The following is an 18,257-nucleotide window of genomic DNA, read 5'->3' on the forward strand; positions in this document are numbered from 1 at the left end:
AGCTGAAATGCAATACCGAAGTCCGGCCTTCGTCGAAGATTGCTTGGCCAAAATTTCAATCAATTTGATTGAAAAATGAGGGTGTGACAGTGCCGCCTCAACTTTTACAAAAAGCCGGATATGACGTCATCAAAGACATTTATCGAAAAAAATGTAAAAAAGTCCGGGGATATCATTCCCAGGAACTCTCATGTACAATTTCATAAAGATCGGTCCAGTAGTTTAGTCTGAATCGCTCTACACACACACACGCACAGACAGACAGACAGACAGACAGACACATACACCACGACCCTCCTCTCGATTCCCCCTCTACGTTAAAACATTTAGTCAAAACTTGACTAAATGTAAAAACAGCATGGCATCTGAGTGTTCTGAAAAAAGGGTTTTCAGCCACTACCAAAATAATTAGGTACTACCAATCACCCCCATAATGCCCCAACTGTAACCGCCCCTTAATACCAACTTCCCTTCATACCCTGTTTATTTTGTTCTATTACAGGTAGATGTACATTTAAAAAAATACATACTTGAAGAAGAAATACATACTTGAAGCTCATAACTGATGGGGCAATCTAAGCCCTATTATATCTCAGCTAATGTGTCTAACAAGTCATTTCTTTCAAGCCACAGTAATAATTAGACATTATTTGTGAAAAGCTCCCTGCAAGGATCATATTTTCTTTCTTTCTTTATTTTTCAGCAACAAGGAAGACAGAACAGCACAGGTCATATTCATTTCCAACATGTCAAAAATCACAATAGCATGCAATCTATCATGCTCACATGCTTTTTGGTTCCAATCAGCTAAAGAATAACGGAAAAGCCTGAATCACTTGGCTCTGAAAAGAAACGCTCCTAAGCTGATAGAATGTCTTCATGCCGTCAAGAAAAGAGGATAATTATGGCAATAACAATTTTTCCCATGCTTACACAAAATAAAATATGGAGGCTTTCTGTCATATGCAGAAAAAGAAAACTATCAGTACCGGATCTGCTGGGAATTGGAAAAACATATTTCAGAGAAGGAAATAAAAACCCACCAAATAAAATTACAACAAAAAGTCTGACATCCAGTAAGATCACGTACATGACTGAGGGGGGCGGAGGGGGGAGGGGGGCGGAGGGCGGAGGGGGGGGGGGTGTAGGGGAGCAACAGAGAGAGAGAGAGAGGGGGGGTGAGTTAGAGAGGAATGGAGAGAGAGAGGAATGGAGAGAGAGGAAGAGGCTGAGAGAGTCTGTCTGTCTGTCTGCATGTGTGTGTCAGTGTGTGTGTTCAGTCTGCACACCTTCATCTGTGTACCCGTGTGCACGTGTATTCTGTATACCTGTGTAAACCTGTATGCATCACTAGATCCTAGAGTCTGTGTGACTATGATTGCAGGATGCAGTGCCATAAAACACAAATACAATAGAACCCCCCTTTTACCCCCCCCCCCCCCCCCCCCATTTAAGACTTCCTCCCTTTTAATACCCTATTTTCCTAGACTTTCTGTTGATAACCTGTGTAAATTTACCCCCCATTTAAGACTCCTTCCTTTTTAAGACCTGATTTTCTCAGACTTTATTAGGTCTTAAAAGGGGGTTTCCACTGTACAAATTAGAGTGCTACCAAAACAGTCGGTCATGCAAGTGCAAATAGAATGATTGTCAATACAACCAATCTTACTCGAAGAATACTCAAGGCTCTCCCAACACAAACACACACTAACGCAATCAATTCCCCTTGCCAGAATCCTTGAGCTCTTCAAACAAAGTCATCCCACAGCAGGCGAAAACAAATGCCACACAAGATAGTAGTCCCGAGTGGGAAGACCTCATTTATCACATCATCTATTCACACAATGTGAACATTACTTTCCCCCCTCTCCCCCTGACAAGCCAAGATGTGAAAAACACGAACTAGAGGATTATTTATTTATCCACAGTACCACCTTCCAGCTACTGTTTGTTGCTCAACGTTAGTGGCAAAAACTCATTAACCAGGAGCAGTGGTGGTCTCAGAAAACGCCTGAAGCTTGAACAAATGTACTCAAATTAAGGTTCGTTGTCAAACACATGACAGAGGCCTGTCAATTCTTTGTATCTGGGTAAGTAAATCGTATTTAGTCATGCTGATTATCGATTATTATGGGGGAATCTGATGATGATCTCCAAACAATAACAGGTAATATACCGTGCAGCTAACAGCCTTTAGGATATGTTTTCGGTCAACAGAACTCACAAACACACACACACACACTGAGAGAGAGAGAGAGAGGGAGAGAGAGAGAGAGACACACACACACACACACACACACACACACACACAGGGGAGGGGGGGGGGAAGAGAGAGAGACAGATAGACAGAAGCACACTGTCAGAGACAGACAGAGAGAAAAGAGCTCAGTTTGACACTAATACTCTTTTCTTCCCTACAACGGAGAAACACAGAGCCGCCACCACAGACAACGACTCAGGACAAGCAGATAGATACAGGGCTACATTCAACAACCAATTTCATGCCAACTTTATGACCGATCTCTCGCGACGTGTAAAAGAGCAAAGCAAACACAAAAGGTCGGATCAGCAACCCTACGCCACTGCAACCCTACGCCACTTGAACCCCGAAACCTGTGCACCCCCCCGTCTCATCCTGACCTCATGTCAAAATGAGTTCGGCTCAGACAACTGGCGATAGCCGTGGAGCGAGGATTATCAGAATGCCCCCGTCTGCTCAAAGGCTGCTTAATCACCGGGTTTTGTGACAGGAGGGAGACGTCGGCCAGTAGGTCCCCCCTTCTGTCCAAGAGCCCAGTGCCCGTGGTTTTGAGTGGCATATTCCTTGGGGTAAGGTCCGTAGCCCGGAGACAGCAGGCACGGGTTAATTCCGCGTCCGAGGCTGTACTGTTTTTGTGAAATGAAAGTTTTACGCCCTCACGGCAAAGCCATTAGGGGCATGTTACACGGGAAAACCCGGCTTTGTATGAAAATAAAAAATAAAAATGCGGGGGAGGGGGGGGGGGGATGTAGACAGCTGGCTGCCGGCTGCTAGAGGAGACCTGAAAATGGGCTTGGGACCTGGTTGGGTCGTCGTGCTGAAATGGTTACTTTTTTGGCTGTTGGCCGAACGGACACCCGGGCTTCATATTTTTGCATGCATGTATTCGTGTTTCCAAGGCCTGAGGCTTTCGCTGTGACCCTGGGATCTTTATCGTGCGCATGCGTGCACACGGGGGTGTTCGGACACCGAGGAGAGTCTGCACAAAGTTGACTCTGGGACACACATCCCGCGCCGAACTTGGGGGTTGAACCCACGCGGATAGTAACAACCGGTTTTAAAGCCAGCGCCTCTACCGACTGGGCAAACTCCCCCCCCCCCCCCCCCCCCCCAATTTGTTGGGGTCAAGAAGTTCCATGGAGGGCGGGGGGTATGGAGTAACACATAGTGTTTTGCTCAGAACATTCCCACCCATGCAGAGCCGCGCTATGGGTACGCATTACCGTGAAGCTGGCAGTCAGTGCTACCAAATGTCGTCTGTGTCTACCACTCGGTGGTGACTTAATGTGGATCTATGTAAGCAGATGCCAGCGCAAGCAATCTGATGCAGAGTCAGGAGGCGGTTTGGTACAAGAGAACCTTAGAGGCCACAGCCTCAGCCGTCTAAGGGATCTGTGTGTCTGGAGGCACATTTGGTTTCTGAGGTTCAAGCGGTACTGTTTTTATTGGTTATCTGCCATAATTATAGTCCTGCCTTGTTCGGTGTGCCGTGTTTGTTTGTTCTTGTGTTCTGTTCATGTTTCGTGGTGTTGCCGTGAGCCTCTCGGTATTGGTACGAGTAATGTACATTATAACCCATCCCTCTCCCCCTGTCCCATGTCCGGGGAAATGTGTTGTTGTCTTCGGCGGTTTTTTCGGTTCTGTTGTGGAACTGTTCGCATGTTTACCCAACCTATACCCCTTACTAAGTTCATTGGTTGTAACTAAACTTGGCCAAAAAATTATTGCAACAAATTTCAAACCCAAATTAAAGCATTAATCCCCGTGTCCTTTCATTAAAACTTTATATGCAAGAGAAGGCCGTTCACTTAACCTTCAGGATCACCATTTGGATTAAATATTTCTTTTTACAGGGATCACGTGACCGCCGCTCAAGTAAGGGTACCGCCAAAATCGACCAGACAAAAACGGAAGAGCCGAATAAAAAATCGACAAAAAATCACAATAGGCAAAACTTTGCAACTTTGACATACGAGAAGAAAGTCAAACCAATTATCTACCCTGAACAGATTGTTTTGTTTTGCTACCTTGCGCATTTCGCGTGCTATGCTATTCCTACTGATGCAGGTGTCGATTGCAAGAGCGGTCAAAAACGGGACTTTTTGAGTCATTTTTTAGGGTTATCATGACAAAAAAGTCTGCACTTTAGCAATGACTTGGAGGATGGCTTTGAAACTTTCAGAATATTTTACCAACATACTAGAAATACTTCGAACGAAATGATGGATTGTTACAATTGTTTGTTGAAATGTTATGCAATTTTTCGAAAGAAGTTTTTAATCTCGTCATAAGATTGTTCCCTTGGGTCCAAAAAATTCACGACTTTGCATGTCTTTAGAAAAATGATTGATACATACATTGCTAAAGTTTTATGTGCGTGTAAGCACTGACGCAAATTTGCTGGGCCTGTAAACACGCTACATATTTAAGCGATGATTCTGGTGCCACAGCGATGCCCAGCCAAGCGTGACCGTAGCACCCAGCAATAACAGCAAAAAGCGCGAAACAGCGTGAACGTTCCATTTTTTTCTCATGTGTTTGCATGACTAGCAAATTAACGCCAGCGGCTACACGCAAATGAAACTTAGACAGAATCTCTATCAATCATTTATCTGTAGATATGCAAAGTCATTAATTTTTTGGACACAAGTGAACAAACCTATGACAAGTTTAACAACATTTTCCGAAACATTGTGTCACATCTGAATAAATAACCGTAACGATCCAAACTTTCGCGTGGAGTAACTCTAGTATGTTGGTAAAATATTCCGAAAGTTTCAAAGCAATCCACTAAGTCATTGCTAAAATGTAGCGCTTTTTGACATGATACCCATAAAAATTGACGTAAAACGTTCCGTTTTTGACCGCTCTTGCGATCGACACCTGCATCAGCATAGCACGCGAAATACACAAGGTAGCAAAACAAAGCAATCTGTTCAGGGTAAATAATTGGTTTGACTTTCTTCTCGTATGTCAAAGTTGCAAAGTTTTGCCTATTGTGATTTTTTTTGTCGATTTTTCATTCGGCTCTTCCGTTTTTGTCTGGTCGATTTTGAGGGTACCCTTACTTGAGCGGCGGTCACGTGATCCCTGTAAAAGAAATATTTAATCCAAAAGGTGATCCTGAAGGTTAAGTGAACGGCCTTAACTGGCATATACAGTTTTAATTAAATGACACAGGAATTAATGTTTTAATTTGGGTTTGAAATTTGTTGCAATAATTTTTTGGCCAACTTTATTTGCGCTTGTCAGAATAATTCGCTCAGCTGTGTTGTCGTGAATCTATCTGTTTATCGCGGCACGCCCACAAAGTGTTATTGTTTCTTCTTCGTTCCTTGTGTGGCATGCCGCCCTTGTTTTGACAATCCATACGTCCCCGACACTTCCTCCTGACGTCATGAATACGTAGAAAACCTTCAGAACCCACCCCCTACCCTCCACCTATTACATTAAGCCTGATATTAATTGGGCAAAGTCGACTTCGCGAAGCTCAGTGACCGAAGCTGTGGCATTGAATTGTGGGTAAAAAGACTTGCGAGGTCAACTTCCCGGGGCTGAATTAAGGACAGCCTTTAGCACCCTCCCTCATCCCCTCCCTCATTCTTTCTTTCTTTATTTGGTGTTTAACGTCGTTTTCAACCGTTCAAGGTTATATCGCGACGGGGAAAGGGGGGGGGATGGGATAGAGCCACTTGTCAATTGTTTCTTGTTCACAAAAGCACTAATCAAAAAATTGCTCCAGGGGCTTGCAACGTAGTACAATATATGACCTTACTGGGAGAATGCAAGTTTCCAGTACAAAGGACTTAACATTTCTTACATACTGCTTGACTAAAATTTTTACAAACATTGACTATATTCTATACAAGAAACACTTAACAAGGGTAAAAGGAGAAACAGAATCCGTTAGTCGCCTCTTACGACATGCTCCCCTCCCTCATCCCCGATGCGGCTGGCATTTTCTCCAGAAAGTACATCTCACCATTGGGCGTTCCATTCACTATATAAATACTCTCTTAACCCACCCCAACACTTTAAACCAAAACACACAAAAACGTCCAACTATCTTTAACAGCATACTAGTGCCAACCCTAAATCATATGTATTGAAACTTCTGTTTTTACAAAAGTGTCTTGGATATTACTGCTGCATCAATTTGTCACGATTATCATTTTTTTCCCCCTTCAAAAACCTCTTCAAGCGAGTTTGATACAAAGCTGCTGAACGCTTATGACGTGGTGAGGTCAATATATTCCTAATACTAAGTAATAGGCTTAGAGAGGCGTGTGAGAACGTAAAGAAACATTGTCCATGAGGTCAGTCTCTGGTGTCTGTGTCTACCGGTGCAGAAATCTTACATTTTACAATTGGAGAGAGAGAGAGAGAGAGAGAGAGAGAGAGAGAGAGAGAGAGAGACAGAGAGAGAGAGAGACAGAGAGACAGAGAGAGAGAGAGAGAGAGAGAGAGAGAGAGAGAGAGAGAGAGAGAGAGAGAGAGAGAAACAGCGAGAGACAGACAGACAGACATATAGACAGAGAGAGAGAATTGAATTGAATTGAACTTTATTTAACAAGGATTATCTTCTGAGGAAAACAGAAGAGAGACAGACAGACAGACAGACAGAGACAGACAGAGACAGAGACAGACAGAGAGAGAGACACACAGAGAGAGAGACAGAGACAGAGACAAACAGACAGACAGAGAGAGAGAGAGAGACGGAGAGAGAGAGAGACGGAGAGAGAGACAGAGACGGAGAGAGAGACAGAGACACATACAGATCAAAGGGTTGAAAACCAGGTCTGTCGCTACCATATCATTGCACCCGTAGGTCAGCACTTGGGATTAAGGTGAAGTGGGTTTACACTAACACGGTAAAGTGGGTGCCTTTTATTTACTTTACAGCATAAGATGAGGTTACTTTGACAGCAATAGGAGTTGGATACACTTTCAAACAAACAAACATTCTCCAATCACACACACAAAAACACTTAAGCATGTCAGTACTGTTATTTCTCAGAGAGTCGATACTACCACTCAACAACAACAACAACAACAACAACAACAACAACAACAACAACAACAACAACAACAACAACAGAAGAAGATACTGGAACGTTTTATTTTTAACGAACCAAAACATTCACGAGTACATCGATCTTTTAATTAAAACGTTCCAGTACCTTACTTTTCTTTTTTAACGTTGGCAGTCTGATTTGGTATAAATCAAGTGAGACTGTGTCGCTAACTCGCATCAGCACAAAGACTGATCTCACCGAGCCATGTGGCGAGCCTCGTTGTGGCTACCCTCAGTGACGTCACTAGCAGCCGTCAGAGTTCGCTCATCCCCAGAGTCGGTGACCTTTTCATCAAATAAAAGCTTTTAGTTGCGTTTTTGGCCTCGAAACTGGTATAAAAGTTTACTTCTAGCACTATCCCGTCACGATCAATAGATTTGAGCTTCGTACGAAGCCGTTCTGATGAGACGAATTTTCGCCCACGAACTCGACAGCTGCCCTTTAAGGGAATCAATGCCGATGTGTAGGTCAAAGAAAACTTTATAACAAGAAAACTGGAAGTGTTAGGGAGAGTGTGTCACTCGCATCTTACACATTTTTCAATTGCACGTGATTTACGTATGTATCCCTAATAAACAATTGTGATTTAGAAGTCATCCGGTCATGGAAGAGGGTTTTTTATTAGAAGAGAAGTATAAACAGCAACTGTTCTCTGCTGGTCGAAAAGGAAGAATAAAGAACAGGTAAACGAAACAAGGCAGTAATGGGAGCCGGTAATGGAGCCTCGTTCAATAAACCTCCAGCAAGACTTATTCAGCAAGTCACAAGCAAACAGTGCCAAAACATACACCTCGACCACCAGGCCCGTTGCGATAAAATACCTCCGCCATTGTGTTGCATTGTGTGGCTACGTGTAAATAGTGCGCGTCAAATTTTGCCGGTTCGGGTCATCTACCCCTGGTACACCGCTCTTACACCACCGTGTATACCTGTCTGTGGTTGCAAACATCACTTGTCATTCCAATCGTTTCACTCTTTTAGTACTTTGAAGGTCATAGCTATCACAAGAACCACAAGAACAATCTGTTTTTGTCTAAATGTCAAACTTGCAGTTCTCTTCATATTCATAAAAAAAATGTATGTATCAATTTCATATTCATTTATTTGTTTACAATTTTAAGTACTGAAGTTTTTAGCCTTAGTGTTAACTTTGTCAACAGAACAAAGATCTCTGTATATGACCTTGCATCTTTTCCGGATAACTTTCAGACAATTTCTACCACTGATCTATTTTGTGTGCATCAAAATGGTCACAGCAAATGCTACTTCCAGACAAGACCCGAATGAGTGTAAAACCTCAAAAACAGAAGAAGAAGAAGAAGAATACAACCAATATGGCAAAAAGAGAAATGATAAAAGCCTACACATCCTTGAAATCATTATATTTGTAGCGCCAACATTTCTGTCAGCCTATGCTGTAAGAGGTCTATGTTTTCTTGAATACAAATTGTTTAAACCAAAATAACTTCTAATTTGAAATAATTAGGGTTTCCCGGCTATTGCGGTCTTATGTTCATGCGCGCGCGTGCGAAAAGTACATTTATCGTAAACGCACAGCTTAGCAGGGTACTGTCCTATAGTAAAATACCGTTAGCAAGTGACTGTTACCGAGGGGTCAAAGTCGACCACTTGACTCTGCACTCGGTTCGTGCAGGACTCAACCGGTCAGCCACCTAAAACAATCCTGCCTCTCACAAACTATGAGCTAACAATTTAAGCAAAGAACGACCGGAAGGTCGCCGAACCTGTGTTTTGTTCATGGCTTTGTCTTTCTACGGTTCTTGTTCCTGTTGCAGAGTTGTGCGAGTTTTGCTTCAATGCTGTGCTGATTTCTGTCAACCGCAAAGAGTGTTTTACTGCGCAATTATGCGTGTCACAAAAGCCCGATTTATGTGTCAACGTTTCTTTCTGATCTTTGTGATCCAGAGAGAATCACTATGCGATAATAAGGTTACGCAGCAGCCAAATTGGCCTGTAAACATGAATGCTTTCTTCTTAATAGGTGTATGGAGTCAAGGTGCGTGCGTACTGGGCTGTGGTTTTTACGTGATTGTCTTCGTGTACGAGCCAAACAACAAGTTTCTGCATGTAGCACAAAAATCGAATTATTACTTCCGACATTAACAAAAACACCTATTTAACACAAACACCAGGGATGTTTTCTTTTTCCACCAGAAATCTCTCTCTCTCTCTCTCTCTCTCTCTCTCTCTCTCTTGACTAAAGACAAGCACCACTAATAGAAAGAAACGCAACATACAAATACGACAAGCACTGACGTCTGCTAGCAAGGCCTCGTGACGTAGGCACCGGATTAATCTCGCGGAAAACCGTGAGAGCTTTTTCTTCAGCCCCTACTCAAATAATCGATCGACTGGCTGATCTCGGTGTCCGTGACGCCAAGAGCTGACCGACACTGACCACAAGGGACTGCAGGCTATGCATTGTGTGTGGTTTAGGGCACTCATTGTGTGTGGTTTAGGGCATTCATTTTGTAGCCTCGGCAAGCTTCGGCTTTTCATTCAGGCGTTGTGGCGAGGAACTACTCTTTTTGTTCCCAGCTTTGTTCTTTAAGTACCCCTTATAGCCTTAGGGTCTCCCAAAACATTTGTTAACCTCATTGACCATAGAATTTGACCCGGACATGAACTTGAAACTAATATATCCCTGCTAACAACTACAGGTCTGCGATGACTGTTTCTGCTATTTTTGAAGCAAAGTCTAAAACGTTGATGACCTAAACGGCTTAAATAATCTCCTCTAAAACAAAAACTGTACACAGGACACTTCATCTAATTTAGAGCCAGTTATCTCAACGTGCACTTGCAAGCAAGCTTTTGGTTTGGTTCTGTTAATCCCGTTAGTGGTCAACTTTCGTAGTTTCTCACGCAAAATGTTTACGAACACAAATTGATTTCTGAAAACATCCAAAAACGGGCACAGCAAAAGACAACCAACCCTGATAATCACACATTTGAACGTACTTCTTTTCTTTATTTACTTAAACGGACAAAGCACACACTACGTCGCGATTACCATGCTGACAACCATATTCTAAGATTATCCCAAGATTTTCATTACTTTATTGTCCCATCGCTGGGAAATTCGGGTCGCTTCCTCCCAGTGGAAAGCTAGCAGCAACGGAGTCGCGCTACCCAGGTGTCTGCGTGTTTAGGTGTATTCAGCCACCTGCACTTATGGCAGAATGACCAAGGTCTTTTACGTGCCATTGTGATGACACGGGGGTGGGACATGGCTTCCGTCTCTGGGTCTGCACATAAAGTTGACCCGTGTCCGTCCCGGCCCGAATTCGAACCTGCGACCTTCCGATCACAAGTCCAGTGCACTACCAACTGAGCTACCGGGCGAAGCTAATACACGGGAGCTTGAAAGTGTCACACAGACAAACATAGATATACAGAGAGAATGAAAAAGAAACAAAAAAAAACAAAACCACTCGCTTAAAGATTATGCAAACACAAACACAGACGGGTATAGGCAAGACACACAGACGGAAAAACAGCGAGGAGACAGACACAAACTCGACTCATTTCAAGGCTCTGCAAAGACAAACACAGACGGGCAGACGGACACACAGACGGAAAAACAGAGAGGAGACAAACAAAAACTTGACTCATTTAAAGGCTCTGCAGAGACAAACAGACAGGTATAGGAGGACACACAGATGGAAACTGGAGAGGATACGGACAAAAAAAAACACAGACTCACTTAATATTCTTGCGAAGCCAAAGTCACAGAGTTTGACCTGGCCTTGCCTTGTGATGAGGATGTTCTCTGGTTTGACGTCACGATGAATTGTCTGCAACACACAGCAGTCAACAACACATCAATTTCCATCTGAAGTACAAAATGTGAAAAGTGATGAAGTTTTAGAGCCTTCTTTTTACAGTGATAGATCGGCTTGTAACTAGTTTTAAAGGTACTGAACTTGTCAAATCCAGGTGCACGGAGCCCCTGGGGCTTTTAGTCATACCTCAGGCAGCTATCCGTTAGAAGAACTACCAAGTTTCATTGACTTGCACCCAAAGAGTCAAGAACTGCGATTTTTTTACGAATTAATTTCGTACTCGGACCCGGCTGGTCTTGGCCTATTTTTGGATCTAAATTTAGATCAGGTAGATCACCACATCATGCACAAAAAGACACGTCACCAGCAAACTATGTCAGACGGCATCATGAGTTTGTGTAAAATAAAATGGAGGCCGGAATCACTCAAGTTGAATCGAACTCCGACCAAAGACCACGTAATAACTAGGTTAATTTATGCACTCGCGTGAACAAGAAACTGTCGAGCTTCACAGATGTCGTCGTTGGGTAGTTTTGGGTTTGTTTTACTACCACAGGAGGATTTTTGAACTGTAAATGCACTCAGCTGCAACAAAAACGCAAAACGAAGGCTGTGAGCTGCACTGTGCCTTTAAGCATGGAAGTTACCATTTGAAAGAAACAAGAAAATAAACTTGCATCGGTCTCGAACAGCATACAAATGCCGAAGAGGCGATAAACAATAACAACACACTCACCATTCCATCTTTACATTCAATTACAAGACCGCACACAACAACAAGTCGCTTGAAGCGATATAAAAACATTTAGTTGATCTGTATGCACCAAACTAAAAGATCAACATCAAAAACCAGTCATCGCCGAGACTACATGCAGATAGTCTCGGCTAAACTTCCCCAAAGACCGAGACGAGTCACGCTCGTCGCCGCGAAGCATGCGAACATTATACTCGACCTATTTTCTTTAATTCTGAGCGCGTTTTTCAAGTAAACATAACGTATCTATATATTTTTGAATTCAGGAGAAGATGAAGAATACAATGCAGTGATTTTTTTAATCTGTAAGTGAAAAATCGCTTTCAATGACAACTTTAATAAGCAAACTAATTAACTAATTGTTAAGCTTCCGAGTTGAAATGCAATCCCAAAGTCCGGCCTTCGTCGAAGATCGCTTGAACAAAATTCCAATCAATTTGGTTACAAAATGAGGACGTGACAGTGCCGCCTCAACAATTACTAAAACCCGGATATGACGTCATCAAAGGCATTTATCAAAAAATTAGAGAAAAGGCCGGGGGTATCATACACAGAAACTCTCATCTCAAGTTTCATGAAGATCGATCCAGTGGTTTTGTCTGAATCGCTATACACATATCATGATACACACACACACAGACAGACACACACACATACATACACCACGACCCTCGTCTCGATTCCCCGTCTATGTTAAAACATTTAGTCAAAACTTGACTAAATGTAAAAAGAACAAGCTAAACACAAAATTTCAGCTCAATCGACCAATATGAACCAGAAATCTAATCTAAGTTTGGCAGACAGACAAACAGACAGAGTGAAACCTCTACACCCCGTATTATACTGGGGTGTAACAACAACATGGAAGGGAATGAGGAGAAGGAATCACCATGTATATCAATCCCCAAGGCATAATAAGAAATAATTTGTTTTATAAAGCCGCAAAGCAACGAACCTTTTATTTCTGAACCAAACGACTACAACAACTAAAACATCAAAAACAATATCATTCGCATTATAAACAACAAAGTAATAATTAGACATGAAAACGACACCACGAAACACATACGTACGATAGATACACGCTAAACAACAACTCTGCGATCACTGTTTCGTCACAGTACGCGAACACAACATAATGAATTATTTACTGAAATTTGTTGCAACCTTTTCATCTCCAGCTGGGTGTTTACGTGGTACATTGGTCCTAACTCAATTTCTCTCTCTCTTTGTCTGTCTGTCTCTCTCTTTGTCTGTCTGTCTCTCTCTCTCTTTGTCTGTCTGTCTGTCTATCTAGGTGTCCCTCTGTCTCTGTCCCTCTCTGCCCCCCCCCCCCCCCCCCCCTGCCTCTCTCTCTCTCTCTCTCTCTCTCTCTCTTTCTCTCTCTCTCTCTCTCTCTGTTTATTCAACCTGTACTTAATTCCCAAAAATGTGTCTTTCTATGAAACACCACCTTTCTTGAAGCCAATGACATGAAGAACACATGCACAATAATTGTCTTGTCTCTCTTTCTCTCCCACACACTCTGGAGCGCACCTTTTCTGTCTGAAAACTCGACAAAGGAGCTAGCAGAACATTACTGTCGACGAATTTGCATTCATAACCCTTATTCAAAGACTAGCACTGACAATAAAACACGACCTGTTGCTGAGGTGTGCCGTGCCTCTTCACATATAAACTTGGCTCTTTGAAGGCGACAATCACAGCCCAACGTTGGAAAGGGAGAACAGTTTGGCCTGTATGTACATGTAGAAGGCGACAATCACAGCCCAACGTTGGAAAGGGAGAACAGTTTGGCCTGTATGTACATGTAGAAGGCGACAATCACAGCCCAACGTTGGAAAGGGAGAACAGTTTGGCCTGTATGTACATGTAGAAGGCGACAATCACAGCCCAACGTTGGAAAGGGAGAACAGTTTGGCCTGTATGTACATGTAGAAGGCGACAATCACAGCCCAACGTTGGAAAGGGAGAACAGTTTGGCCTGTATGTACATGTAGAAGGCGACAATCACAGCCCAACGTTGGAAAGGGAGAACAGTTTGGCCTGTATGTACATGTAGAAGGCGACAATCACAGCCCAACGTTGGAAAGGGAGAACAGTTTGGCCTGTATGTACATGTAGAAGGCGACAATCACAGCCCAACGTTGGAAAGGGAGAACAGTTTGGCCTGTATGTACATGTAGAAGGCGACAATCACAGCCCAACGTTGGAAAGGGAGAACAGTTTGGCCTGTATGTACATGTAGAAGAAAAATCAACCAGAAGGAGAAAAGGATAAAGTAACCATACGAATGCCTTTCGGAAAATGTATTAATTCGTCCTGGATACAGTGACCCCCCCCCCTCCTCCCCACCCCCATTTTTAGGACCTCCAAAAATCTGAGACAATTAGCTCTTAAATGAGAGGGAGTGTTAAAATGGGGCTATAGAAATGTACAGAGGTTATCAACAGAACGTCTGAGAAAACAGGCTTTTAAATTGGAGGGAGTCTTAAATTGGAGGATCTTAAAAAGGGGGGGGGGGAGATGTCCATTGTGTAGGAAAAAACCCTCCTTGAAGTGTTATAAATGCAATAATCATGAAAATGCACTGTCCGTGTGCGCACACAGCTCGTATTGCGAGTGTTAATACGTGCAAATGGAAGTCGATTACGGGGGGTAAACAATATGTTTCATTCGCAAAATCTCTGGGTCGTTTCGCGCGTATCTGACAACCACATGTTTCACTTGCAAATTCCCTCTTTCCTCCGTGTTATGTGTGTGTCTGATAACAGCGAAACAATGCTGAACAGCAGTAGCCAGAAGCTTCGATTTCAAGCTGCAGGTATCGATTCCTGTTATCAACCGCCTCGCACCTGCCAACGAGCGTGCAAATGACTCGATTCCAGTTACAATTCAAACACATGACGCTAGGGGGGAAATGGTTTTAACTGAAACTGAAATCCCTGTTGGCAAAGTAATTCTACACAAGTGATAGAAGGCAACATTGTAACTACAATGCCACGTTGATGAACGATACTTGCAGCCTCTCAACTGCGCTGCTGCCAAAAAAATGCGTTTAATAAGATTTTGTTGGACCGATTAGCAACTGCTCTTACACACTGCTCTCTCTCTCTCTCTGTCTCTGTCTCTGAGACAAACACACGGGAAAAGAGCATGTTCCTACCTCCCAAAATAACATGCTCAGCCCGAGAAGAAAGTAAGAGGAAAAGCTTCAAGAAGGACTCTTTCTGTTCTTTTCAATTACCTTTCGTATCTTTGGGGTAAATAATATACTTTTTAGAACTACTCATTTTATTCTGTGGGCGATGCTTGAAACAGCAAATAACTACGCAATTCGCCTCATCTGCATTATATTCACAACCGTTTGGTTTAAACAGTATTTTATTCATAAACAGACACATGATAATATAACAACATCATTAAAAAGGAGCACAACAAGTTAAAACTTATGGTAAGTGCTCACATAAACATGCCAGGAATTTCATGGCGGAATATGATCAACGCGACAAATCTTTTTGAAAAAAACAACAACAAAACGAGAAAAAACAATAAGGACAACTTTGTTTCCATTATCGAACACAATCTGTGTCAATACCAAAAACGAAAACAAATAAAAAACGACCGTTTAGCTGGGACCCCGGCTTCGATACAGTTCAATTCTGCGATTAATAGGTATCGTTTGTAACTTTGCCTCCGGTCTCATTACTCTCTTACATCAAGCATTTTTGATTCTAAACCCAAGGATAAGGTTAAGGTATCATATAGTCCTATGAGATTACCTGGACATTCGGGCTGCTGCCTCACCTGGGGAAAGCGAGCTGCCATACAGTACGGCGCTACCCATTTTTGTCTTAACTGCGACACACACGACTCCATAGTGCAACACTAATGTTCAACCAATAATAATAATAATAATAATACGAATATTTATAACGCGCACATATCTCACCAACAGGCGACTCAAGGCGCACAATAGCCAGTTGTTTTGCCACTCAAACCAGCTCCGACTTTCCTCCTTCTGTACTACATGTATCAAAGTAAACCTGGTGACGTTGTAGGCTACTGCACCTTCAGAACTACTCATTTTATTCTGTGGGCGATGCTTGAAACAGCAATACGAATATTTATAACGCGCACATATCTCACCAACAGGCGACTCAAGGCGCACAATAGCCAGTTGTTTTGCCACTCAAACCAGCTCCGACTTTCCTCCTTCTGTACTACATGTATCAAAGTAAACCTGGTGACGTTGTAGGCTACTGCACCTTCAGAACATTACGCTGCGGTTTGCTGTGCGACTTGATCTCAAAGCGTTGTTGTTGTTGTTTGATTGTTTCTTAGAAACATTATGAAATCAGGGTCTCGGACTTAGTTGTCCATGATGACGATTAATATGTTGCTGTTGTTAGAATCCCGCTGGTACTAGCATTGAATCAAACATGGAGTATGCAGCAAACAAGAAACTGTCTACGATTGTTAAAATAGATCAAGAAATAAATGCATTGTAATTGCATGTCTGTGTCACAGAATGTGTTTCTGCTTTCAATGGTTTGTGTTACTACTCTCAGTAGCTGTTATTCCTTTTCTTCTTCTCATTCTTGTCTATTGAAAGTACACAAAACCAAAGTTTGTGTTTTTGGTGTTGTTTGTTTGATTTTTTAAGCCCATCAACAAAAAAGACAGAGGTGTAAACATTCTTCAGTTTTTCGGGGCAAACCGCATCGCAAGGATAATAACTCTAATAATAATAATAATAATAATAATAAATGAGCATTTATATAGCGCAACATCATAACTTTACAATTATGCTCTTTGCGCTTGACACATTTAAAATTAAAACACAGTTATACAAGCATTTACATCTACATTCATAGTCAGCAACGCTTAATTAAAAGCATTAAAAGCTATTGTCACAGTCCTTGAGCATAAATTCGGAAAATACAATTATTGCACCCATCAAGTTTTCGTACCCCAACTAAAGCATTTATTCCAGTGTTATTTAATTCAAAATGCCTATGACGTCAATCTTAAATGCTTTTTAAGTCAAGTAAAAGCCTGGACGGATGCGTGGTGATTTACACGACCGTTTACGCGGGAAGGATTAATCCACCACGTAGTCACAGCGTAATCACCTGGCCCAGGGGCGTTAATGTCTTGAAATAATCCAAGTCGTCTTTTGGCCTTGTTTTGTTCCCAACGTGTCATGGAGCTAGACTAAAAATACATACATGGGAGTGCCTTGTTTCATTGCAAGATACTGGCAATGCACAATACTCGTGTAACCTGACCCTAATCTCTAAGAAAATTGTCAGCTGCCAAATGCTTTCGAGAGTTAGGAGTGGAAAATATGGAGACAAGGACTGTAACTGTAACTTACACGTGAATGAATATCGTGGTAAAAATTGTCAATACCGTATTAGCTGTTACCGAGCTTTGTCTGTGTATTAATATTGTGCAAACATTTCTAATACCTGCACACTTGAGATTATGGTCTTTTTTTTATCCAGCATATCCTGACATCTTTTATTTCCGTTAAACCTGTTTTTCTAGTGTCAATACCTACCACATCCCACAGCGGAGCTGTCATCGTATTTATGCTTTTTCCATTGCTTCTTTTTTTGGTGCCTTCAGAAGTTCAGTGAAACCATTCCTTTCAAGAACTGACTAACTCACGGGGCTACCACATACTTAAATGGTTGGAATATGTTCGACATCGAGATAAGTACAGCCTATTTAAACAAACAATTGTCAAAAATATACTTAAACGTCAACAGTGGCAATACTGGCACGAACAAACACACACTTAACCACACAACGGTCCGTAAAACTGCACTCAAACCTTTAACAGTTGAACCAGAGACGATGACCAGGCCAATCTTTATCACAACAGGTAGCTTTGTCCAATCATAACTAGCCTAACATGGGGTCGACCTGGCAGACGGTAACAACAGTGGTCCCGGTAATGTCAGAGAAAACCTAACAAAGAACACTTTATGTTGTAGATTTGGCTGGCTGCAATAAGCTTTGGCATTGAATTTGCGGTAAAAATACTTAACTTGGCAATGTCTTCACGAGGTCAACTTGGGGCTCAATGAAGGCAGACCAACAAGTCCACTTGCCTTCGTTAATTACTTGACTTTTGATGCTCAGATCGAGCTGTCTGGTCGGCTGATATTGTTCCACACCCAAAATACAGTGAGTGGTTTTGACAGTAAACTAACTTGTCTACTATACTGTTTTTCTTCCATTAAATGTAATTGTTTTGTGAAATGTGTCCATTTGTTTACTTCTCTCTTTACTTTTCAACACCCGATTTTTTGTTGTTGCTTGAACTTGTTGAAGCATCAATGTGAAAAGCT

The 18,257-nt window shown here is 42.2% G+C and overlaps 1 protein-coding gene across 3 annotated transcripts in view; it reads right to left on the reverse strand.

Moving 5' to 3' along the window:
* The window catches only part of LOC138952325 (cyclin-dependent kinase-like 1), a 97,281-nt gene that overhangs the window by 20,331 nt on the left and 58,693 nt on the right, over positions 1-18,257 (reverse strand). For all 3 annotated transcript variants that reach the window (XM_070323965.1, XM_070323964.1, XM_070323966.1), the window contains exon 5: positions 11,063-11,153. In XM_070323965.1, the coding sequence (XP_070180066.1) occupies positions 11,063-11,153 (91 nt within the window). The remainder of the gene's footprint in view (positions 1-11,062; positions 11,154-18,257) is intronic.

This window comes from Littorina saxatilis, linkage group LG17, assembly GCF_037325665.1.
Source record: "Littorina saxatilis isolate snail1 linkage group LG17, US_GU_Lsax_2.0, whole genome shotgun sequence".
Classification (NCBI taxonomy): domain Eukaryota; kingdom Metazoa; phylum Mollusca; class Gastropoda; order Littorinimorpha; family Littorinidae; genus Littorina; species Littorina saxatilis.